Raw genomic sequence first — 11,331 nt, forward strand, 5'->3', positions numbered from 1 at the left:
TAATTACTCATTACTATATAATGAATAAATAGATAATTCAATTTGGAGATTTGATGTGAATAGTCAAAATTAAATTCATCTTATATTATTTTATTGTCATATAATGAAAAAATGGCTATTCCAATGTAGAGATTTATATAAATGGAATAACTAAAAGTTAAATTTATCTTACATTCATAAAAAATATATTTTAATTTAATTATTTCAATGAGAGTGCTCTTAGAAGCGGGACTGTTCCTTATATTATCCTAAAAATTACAAGAAAGGAAGTACTGGCAAAGCAGTCGTGAATTTGTACCATCTGTCCGAGTGAGACGTGTGGCGCTACTTGTCAGAAATCCGAAGTGTAGAACTCATCGTGCGCGCATGATGACATATTGTAATTTGTTACGTCCAGAAAGGCCGGCCGGCTAAATGGATTATGAAAGAGAAAGTGATTGTTTGGACAGATAAAATGAAATAATTTTAAGTTGAGTTGGATAAAATATTATTTTTTAATATTATTATTATATTATTTTAAAATTTAAAAAAATTAAAATATTTATTATATTTTGTATGAAAATTTAAAAAATTTATAATGATTAAAAGAGATAAATTGAGATAAATTTATTTGGAAAACTTTTGTATCCCCGGACCAGATGGCCAGGTTTCAACCATAGCTTTTCCCGGGAAACAAACAACAGGGTACTGTTAATGACTCAAAAAGTATCCATATATACAAAAAGAAAGATGAATACGTAAATGATTATTTGAAACAGAGAGAGTAGGAGGTGTCAATCCTTGGTTAAGACGCGTTCATTATCCATATTGCTTGACGTAATAAAGTTTATGACTACGCATGAGAATTAGCAAGCATGCATGCATGCATGAATGTACGAATGAATAATAAATCATACATGAGTTAGTAAGAAGAATGCAATCACACGTGTTTTCATATGGGATTTCCATGACCTACAGCTACGGGATTAATCATTAATGTGTGGGTATTTTTCCGTTGAAGGAAGGAAGTACGTATACGTACGTACAAACATCAAGGCTAGCTAGCTAGCTAGCTGCTGCATGCAGGGGCAGTTTTTGGTTTTGTTATTGTTTTTTTATTTTCTAATATTTATTGTGTTGTAGGGACAAGGGACGCATGCAGTCATCCGAACATTAGTGCTACGTTTTACTTGAAGCCCAGCCCAAAACGGTTGAAGGCTTGCGCGGACCTTTTTGGAGCTTGGTCTCTCGATGCATGTTCATCACGTTCTGAATTAAGTAACAAATTCCATCTTTCTTCATAACTAATAAAGCAACAGAATCGTATAGGGTTGCAGGGTTTTCTAATCACAAAAATAAGGAAAGGATGAAAGGAGGCAGGGAGAGGAGATCAGAAGATCCGGGTGTGTTTGGCAAGTGAGAGTACTTGAGGTACTCTCACTACTATTCTTTACTTTATTATTACTTTTTACCTACTTTTCTACTATTCATTACTTTTTACCTACTTTTTATTACTATTCAATATTTTATTATTACTTTTTCATTACTTTTTCACTACTATTCACAAACATTCTCAATACTTCTCAACACTTCTCACTACCCAAACGTTCAACAGTCGTATAGACTTTTAAATCCTTAACAATTGATGTCGAATTCAGACTAAATGTGTATCTACCAATTTGCAGGGTTTTCAATAGTATGTTTGGTTACGGTGCAGATATACAGTGGGAGGTCCTTTACATAAGTCATTTCCAGAAAATCCAAATGTTTGACTCTGATCTCCAAAGCTCGGATTTACAAATCCATCTTATTGTTCAAGATAAGATCATGTGTTATTATTACAATATATATGATTTTCTCATTTTCAAGGACGCTATTTATGCATGCATCACATTATATCATAACCCATTAAAACATTTCCCAGATTTAACTTTCATGGTTTAAATTTGATTGATCCTGCAATATGGGATTCCATTCAAATACCGACCATCTCCATAATGAAGACAAAGGTCAATTCTTTGCCTTGGAGTTCTGAGGGTTATCGTTCTTGTGTTTATGTGATTCTTTCTGATCTCTCTGTTTTTCCTCTATTTCCCCTCCTTTCTTTGTTTTACCCTTCTCTTCCTCCGCTCATCCATTCTACTACAAAGTCTTGACTCCAACAATACTTTTTCAGTTTAGTGATCTTTTTCATGCTGTAGGTAAACTACGATTTTCCTTCGGCCTTGAGTTATTTTGGGTTAGGTTGATGTTGTCTTCTGTGTTCTTTCTATTCTTTCTCTATATGTCATTTGTTTTAAACTGCTCGTGGCACAGGCACCCCCTACCAACCCAAGTTACCCGCAAGAGAAGATTATGGGCAAACGCTTCGATTTGTATAATGACAAATTTGGTGGAATTTCTGAAGTGGCTCTCTTCTTTTGATATTTATAGTCTTGATAATTGTTATGAAACTTCTCAAGTCCCTCTTTGCCAAACAGAACTCAAGAAATATAGTTTGATACCAAAACGGACTTACAGATCCAACGATATTTCAACCCTAATGGTCTACGTTTGGGGTGAAAAACTGACCCCTCACTTCGGTTTTGTGCAAAAATCGAAACCAGCCGAAACTGATATTTTGGGTAAGAAAACCAGCCAAAAACCGATCATGTAAGGGGCTTGGCAGTTTGTTGGAAATCAGTTACCTGGGTGTCTTGCAGTTCAATTGCCCAAAGTAACCATTTAATGAATAATCCTGAATCATCTAAGAATTTCAATCCAACGACAAAATTTTAAAATATACGTTATTACAGTAATTCTGAAATTAGATAAATCCTAATTATCTAAGAATCCAAGAAAATAGTAAACAACAGAATCAAGAAAATAAAGATAAAGAAAAAACATTTGTTGGTTTGGCAGTGTGCAAAAGCTGTTTGCTGGAGGGACGTGGACGTCGTGGATGTTGGGCCGCTACTACTGCCGTTGCCGATGCCACTGGAGAGTAGAGAATGGAGTGGAGGGCGACGACTGCGGAAGCTAGAGATGAGAGACAGTTGAAGCCTGAAGGCTCGAATGAAAAGAGATGAAGAGGGAGGATATTTGAATAAGAGAAAATGAATGAATGAATAATCATCGGTATCCCACAACTACAAATATATATTATTAAGCAGATGCCAACACGTGTCGCAATCCTGCGGCTCAATCACTTGATGATACAGCTCACGAGTCACGAGCTTCTCACGTGATCAACTAGCTCTGCTTCATTAAACTTCAAGGGTCTAGATTTAGCCACTTGTCCATCATTCGCTTATTCACATAAGAGAAAAAAAATTCAAAAAAAAAGCAACAAATAAATGTATTGACACATCATTTATAATAATGTATTTAGTACTAAATTTAAGTAACTCCATAGTGAAGAATGCAAGTAATCCCTATATTAATCAATTACATTCTCTCAACAAAGGAGCTAATTTCCTCTCCCGGAGCTTTCATAAGCTCAACCTCAAACAGCCGCAAGACTAGTGCATAATACGATAAGATGGAGATGATCCGGGAAAGATACAATCACTACTCCGGCTGCTTTGGAAATTTTAAAATGGAGCACTCAGCACTAGGCTTCCAACCCAGAAGGAAAAAGCCATAAGCAAGTGTAAATATCAATATGCTGAGAATTAAAAAGTTTATCAACAATTTCATCAATCAAATAGGCATGGAAGAACCACGATTTAAATCGAGAAAGCAATGTGGACGAGAGATCGAAGAAACTGCAGATGAGATGGACGCAGATCAATCCAAGCAGTTCAAGAACTTTGATTTAGATTCACGCACAAACCTGAAATTTGGCATTCCCATACACTGCATTGGCATTCATGATCACGAGAATGGAAAAGGGACGAAGGAAAATGGCTGCGCGCTGCTTCGTCAACGATGGATCATCATTCGATCGAGTTTAATAATCCACTGTTTAGCAGACCAACTGTAAATGCTCGATCTAGTAGTCTAACTAGGCTTTTAGGCTGGCCCAGGCCTACACTGAGGCCAGCATGTTGGGCCTATTCCATGGCCCATTAGGTTAATGAAACAAAAAGTCCTCAAATTAGTCGATAAGTACTAATGTGGTTACTGTAAGTGAAAATTCAAAATAGTCCTCGAATTTTACATACTTAACTCATCATGAGATGATGGAACTAGGAAGTATCCTTAAAAGCCACGTAATATCCAACCATGAGCCTAAAATTTAACACATCATGAGTTCTAAATAGAAAAGACAAAAAATAATAATTTCCATGCAATTAAAAATGATTAAAAAAGAAAAAGTTACCCTTCCTCAATGAAGGTGGTCGGGGATTTCTCCTCCCTCCAACCACCCACCATTCAAGCATCATATCTTAATTGGGCACGTAAGGATGAGTAGTTTTCAAACAAGCAATAAAAGTTTTGTTAATCTAATTGACAAAATATGGATAAAATATTAAAAATACTTGACTGAATAGGAAATTCTATTAACTATGGAAAATGCTACACGCCCCGCTGGGGGCTCCCGCTGGGGCTGTAGCATTTATTTATCTATTTATTTTAGTTTTTTTTTATATAAATATTTTTAATATTTTTAAAAATAAAATAAAAGTTATAATATTATTAAAAAATATTTTTTTAATCACAAAATAGAATAAAAAATAATATTTATTCTACTTTATAATTAAAGAAGTACTTTTTAATAATTATTTTTAACTTTTTGATTAAGGAAGTGTTTTTTAATGATATTCTAAATTTATTTTATTTTTTAAAAATATTTAAAAGTGTCAAAAAAAAATCTATATAAAAAATAAATTAAAAAATACACATAAAAAAGTACATACTAAATCTAACAGGAATTCCCAACGAGAGTTGTAGTATGTCCATTTTAAATATTTAAAAAAAAATCATGATATAATTAAAAAATATTTTCTTAGTCATGAAGTAAAATAAAAAATCATGACTAAGAAAGTATTTTTTAATATATATTTTTTTACTATCTAATTAAGAAAATATTTTCTTAATAATATTTTAAATTTATTTTATTTTTTAAAAATATTTTAAAATATTAAAAAATTTATATAAAAAATTATTTAGACAAAATAAATATAAAATAATGCTACAGCCCCCAGTGGGAGCCCCTAGCGGGGGCTGTAGCATCACTCATTAACTATATTCTTGTTTCATTTTCATCATCCTATTATAATAATGCAGTATTATTCATTAATTTCTCGTAAAATTGTAACTACGATCTAAAAGTAATAAAAACATCACATTTTATATATAAAAAAATGATAGTTGGAGTCGTGAATGTGCAAGCGCCGTGCAATCACTTTGAAAAAAGTGAAAAAATACGGAACTCACAAGAAAAAAAAATAATTAATAGTAGATCTCACTCTTTTTCAAAACGATTGCACGGCGCTTGCATTTTTCACGACTGCATGTAACATTATTCTTTTATATAATGAGAAGTTTAGAACTAACTTTATTTTTGAATATTAAGTGGTGAAATTATGGTGAATAAGAAAGCGGACGCATGTGAGCACATGACCATTGTATGTGCACATCATGATCATCGCAAGTGGACATCAAAGCACGCTTTTTGTTTTTTTTTTTTAATAAGCCACGTTGGCTTCGACCATGAATTAATTTAGGCCTTGTTTGTTTTCCAAAAACATCTCATCTCATCTCATCTCATCTCACCTCATCATTACAACTTTCTCAAATCCCCACGCAAAATAAAATAAACAATTCAACTTTTTCAAATCCCAAAACAACAATAATATTAAAAAATATATTCTAACAATATTTTATTCAATTTTTTAACTTTAATCTCATCTCATCTCATCTCATATCTAAAAACAAACGGGCCCTTAATTACCACCTGTCTCAGTGGTTCTTAAAGAACCCTGCATGACTGAAATGTTAACAAAGCTCAATCGATAAAATTAGGCATCCATAACTTCAAATGCTTTCCTAATTAAGCATTATTAGACAGCTAGTAATTGTGTGCACATGGAGAACATGCATGCACCCTCGTTCTTTCATTTGAGAAATATAGATTATTAATATCCCTCCAACTTCTTGTTTGAATTATTTAAAGAACTCAGATCAACTAAAAGAGAAATAGACCCATGAAGTGTATCCTATAAAATTTATTGTTAATTTAATTTTATTCGAAATATTTATACAAATAATATGATGTAGAGCTCATTTTATATGTCTATCTGCTTCCACTACTTGAAACTCCCAAGCAAAAATTTCTCATATATAAATATATATATATATATATTAATGCTACATACAATTATAGAATACACAAATACCGTACAATCGTTTTGAAAAATAATGAGATCCACTATTAAAACATTAATTTTTTTTATGTGAGTCTTATATTTATTTATTTATTTTAAAATAATTATACAAAATTTATACATTCACAATCGTAAATATCATTTTATATATATATATATATATATGAACTATGCTACAATAATAAACGTGACAATATATGTATATATCTCTCTAAAACGTACAAATTGTTTGAGTCGAAAAATGTCAGAAATGATTATCCAAAAAGAGATGTGTACTGTGTACATGCACTTAATTAAGGCTCCTCCTCCCACAAATTAGGGCTTCCTCCTTGTACTTGTACCATCGATCATTCCAAGGCACGAGACGGCTGCAGGTACTCCATCTGGACACGAAGCTTGGATTAAATTTAGACCATATAATATAATAATTGTTGGTTGTTGGCTTGGTTCAAAGCATCGCTATACATTAAAACAAATATTATTATTTTTTAATATTTGAACTTATTCCAAATGAATTAAGACTTTTTTTTAGTTAGTTCCTTTTTTAAGGAAAAGTATGTGTAATATTAATTTCTTGTAATAAAATGACATTATTTTGAAAATTTCTTCCGAAACGATGCCGTTTCTTATTAGATTTTGTTTAAAAATTGATATCTCTCCTCCATGCATCCTCCTCTCTCTCTCTGAGTTTGGTTTTGGATGAAATAGGTCTCAACCTTCTTGGAGCCAAACTCTCCCGTCTAGGAGTGGACCAAGGTGGCCACCTTCCGGGGGTGCGGGTATCAACTCTACCACTAAATGGTACCTTAATTCTACTAAGGAAGCAGAGTGGGGAAGAGTAATTAAGAAATTATATCTTAATAACCTAATGGCTAGTTGCCAATAGAAATGCAGCACGTGTTCAATAATGTATTGCTCAGTAAAAGAGAGAAATGATCAATCAATAATACTGAAGGACTATTAATAGGCTAGAATTTGATCCACGTACGTACGCATGAGCCATAGCCGTCATCACACTTTGTTTGTGGTTAACAGTATGCTGAAAATAAACGTATTAATTTATATATACCAAACAATTAAGGGACAGGAAAAGAACATGATCTTAACATTCCTTCCTACCTGTATTAATGCATGCATGCAACACAAACATTAAAATTGAGTACAAAGCCCGGCCACTATCATGCATTTAGGGATATTAATTCCAACGATCATGAGGCCAGGCATGAGATGATCATCTGATCTTATATATATATATATATATATATGTAGTCCAAAACTTGACACGATTGCATGCTTAAAACCACACATTCCTTAATTAAATTCAGATACGTATTGGCCAGATCATAAATAAATTATACTTATAATATAGAAATTATAATTTCTTTTATCAATTGTTGGGTTAGTACCGGCCCACTACATGAACTGCATGTGCTTGCATGTTCTTGACCGAGCTCATGATCATGCTAGTGGGAAAAAGGCCAGATCAGGGGGGAACAAATTAAGAAACTATATATAGCTAGCTAGCTAGCAGCTTCGTTAATTGATGATCAACAGCAAGTAATTAATAATTATTCACTCCAAAAATAGATCGTATAATGCAGCAATGGAAATAATTAAGCAATTCTACTCTGAAATATTCATGACTTTTGATATGGGTTATAATTAATTGCTATTGTTTAATTTCATTTTCAGGATGAAAAAAATGGTTTCTGTTTTTTAAAAAACTATACATGAATTAGTTATGAAACTTTATTATAATTAGGTATAGCTAGTTTGTTTTTAAATGCATGTTTTCTATCCTCGAGTCGTAGATAGAAATGCATGATTTCCTCAGGCCGAAAACGTAATCAATCAATGTTTCAGTGAAATTGCAAGACATGAAACGTTCCCAGAAAACATGAATATATAAGAAAGGTAAAAAAAATAAATAAAAGATTCCGGAGTCTCAAGCGCCTGGGATCTCCGCCGTAGTATCAGTAGTGTCAAAGATGCATGATGCATCTTTGTCTTTGATTAAGATTGTCGAAGTTTATGTTCCGTCGGCGTACTATGAACCGGACTGCATGCTAGAACATTATTTATAGATCATCCGTACGTTGTCTTTGGAAAAACAAAATCATTTTGGTGGAAAATGTGCGTGGTTCATGAATGTCAGAAGAAAATCTCTGCCTTATCCCAACATCGAGATCTAAATTGTCCACTTTTCTTAACACAAGTATTGCCAAGTAAGCAGCTCATTTTCTCATACTTTTATATGTAGGTTTCCCGTTTGGAAACATGGCCATAACCACCGTGAACAATAGAGGCGTAGAAACTTGGATTGCCACGTTTATTGAGCTGGAACGAGGAAATTAAGGACCACAGTTCGCATTAACTATGCATTGAATTTAGAAAGTGGGCAGGGGGAGGAATAATCCAGGGTGTTCCCGTGAGATGTGTGCGTGTAGGTGTGTGATGAAAGTGGTGGTTTAGAGGGGTTGGGTAGTGATCAAGAAGAATCATGTGGATGCATGTGCATTGAGTTGGAGAACATGTCCCAAGACACAAGCAACATCTTAGGTACACTTGGCTCCTTATTAGCATTCATGTATCTCATTTATTTCATTGGCGGCCTTCTATGAAATTGTGGAGTGGTGCCCACCTTTTGCAGCCTTAAACTATTTGTATGTGCTATATCCTCAATGCCCACCAAACCCATGATCTCCCAACTTACCATATAAAAAGCACACACATTCTGCCATTTGGGTATTATCTTGGCGACTAAAGTTGTAGGTGTGTAATCTTATTGTTGGCCTGAGAAGTTGGTGTTTGATTTAAAGTTCTGAAAATGGGAGCTTCCCCGCAATCGCAACTTGTTGCCATTAGCATGAAGGGTAGCATGCTCCAAGGAAATGAGCAAAGTTGCAGTAGTACTGCAAATGGGTCTTCTTTGTGGGGCAAAATAATGGAAGCCCAAGGCAAGAGAAGATGGCAAGGGATCAGGAAGCAGCGTCGGATGATCCCTAGGAGACATCTTGGAGGACATGTCAAGCTGGGCAAAAGGCCTACCGGGATTTTGATGAAGAAGATGGCGCGTTCAGGTTCAAGGAAGCATGCAAATGGAATTGGAAGAAAGGTTAGAACCCTAAAGAGGCTGGTTCCGAACAGCGAATCCATGGGATTGGATGGACTTTTCAGAGAGACAGCTGACTACATATTGTCGTTGCAGATGAGAGTCAGAGTCATGCAGACCATGGTTGATGCATTGACAAATTCAGATCATGAGTATTAATCAATTCATTTGAAAGTCTGCAATCAATGTTCTGCTTGATCCTCATCTTCTTTATTTTTTATTTTTATTTTTATTCTTCACCATTTTCTTCTTTTATGATTTGTCTATTGGATCTCTTGTGATTCAAAGACATAGAAGCTAGCTTGAGTGCTACGTGCTCATGTTGTCTAGATTTTACAACAGCTTGGTCGTTTTATTTGGTGAAAATGGTGACTTTAAGATAAACGAGGAGTCATGTCAGTGGACGATGTTTTTATTTTCCACGCACGTCGATCATGTCAAAGTTGATTGATCAGCTTATAATAATTTGTATTTTACTCACAATTATTATTAGTGTGTGGAGCTTAATCAACTGATTACAAATTACAATCAATCATAAACATGATGTCACTTGATCTAGTAAGTCAAATTATAAAATTATTTATATTATAAAATAAAATTTAACAAATCATATGAAACGTCAATTTATAAATTTATATAATTTTTTCGTGACTCGAGCACTGCTCTCTAAATCAAACAAATCACATGCAATGGCCAACTCTATACCTTCTATATATATGAAAGAAAATCACCATGCATATAAACTGAAATTTTTTTTTTTTTAAATGCATATAAACTGAACTATTGCATATGAAACGAAACTTAATTTAGACCTTAGCTATATATCTCCATATTAACAAAGAAAAAAAAATAGAACTTAGCCTTTCAATAGACAGTGGACCTAACCCAAAAAATATATATATATTGGACCTTTACATCGGGCCAACTTAATCGGCCAATATATATCTACATTGAAAAGCTTATCTTATCCATGAGATAAGCTTTTCAAGCCATTGTAATGATTTAGAAGTAGTGTAGCCGATTGAGATCAAGTTCCAGACTCGATTACAAAAAAAAAAAAAAAAAAAATGTTCCGGACTCTCTTTTAAATTAAATGATAATACTAATATGAGCTATCTTTGTTTGATTAAAGTAAGAGTAATATCATTGGCGACAAAAAAGTAATAATCATAGTATCATTGATTCTATCATGATTTAATTTGAATCATTTGATATATGATTTGTCTAATTTTTCTCATGAATTGTTTTAAAAAATTATTTAAAGTTACGTACTTATAATTTTCATGTGAGTTTATAATGTTGATTTTTGCAATGCCGAGATAGTTATTTAAGATTTTTTTTTTTTTTATGAAAATACTTACACTCAAAAGTGAATAATCCAAATCCTATTTCTTTTTTCATGGTAATTAAGTAATATATATTCTTCATTCATATTATTATCACAATCATAATGAAAGTTATACGTTGTCACCACCGGCCTCCAATCTCTCGCCATTGCAACCACCAACATCCCGAGTTTTTTTATTTTTATTTATTATGATGGGAGAATCACCCCATGACAGATTCTCTAGAACTCACCCATAGAATCTAAACCTTCGGGAAGATTAGCACAACAATCTACCGCCATATATATGACCTCCCACTTAAATTGTAGTTTGATCACAGGGAGAATCAAACATGTGACATGGAGCTAGCTCATGCACACAAGTTCGCCTTTATAACTTGGGCTATCCATGAGTGGATATCATCCCGAAAATTACCACTATCACTATTACTACCACCTTTTAACATTCTTCGTTATTAATACAACTATTGTGATTATTTTTACATTTCAGATTTTAAACATGCACACAAGTTCGCCTTTATAACTTGGGCTATCCATGGGTGGATATCATCCCGAAAATTACCACTATCACTATTACTACTACC

General features: G+C 33.4%; 1 protein-coding gene across 1 annotated transcript; it reads left to right on the forward strand.

The window, feature by feature from the left end:
- Positions 1-9,034: 9,034 nt before the first annotated feature.
- Positions 9,035-9,762, forward strand: LOC109007196 (transcription factor UPBEAT1). Its single transcript, XM_018986763.2, has one exon. The coding sequence runs from the start codon at positions 9,118-9,120 to the stop codon at positions 9,559-9,561; it is 444 nt and encodes a 147-aa protein (XP_018842308.1). The 5' UTR covers positions 9,035-9,117; the 3' UTR covers positions 9,562-9,762.
- Positions 9,763-11,331: the final 1,569 nt, after the last annotated feature.

The sequence above is a fragment of the Juglans regia genome, chromosome 11 (assembly GCF_001411555.2).
Source record: "Juglans regia cultivar Chandler chromosome 11, Walnut 2.0, whole genome shotgun sequence".
In the NCBI taxonomy this organism is placed as follows: domain Eukaryota; kingdom Viridiplantae; phylum Streptophyta; class Magnoliopsida; order Fagales; family Juglandaceae; genus Juglans; species Juglans regia.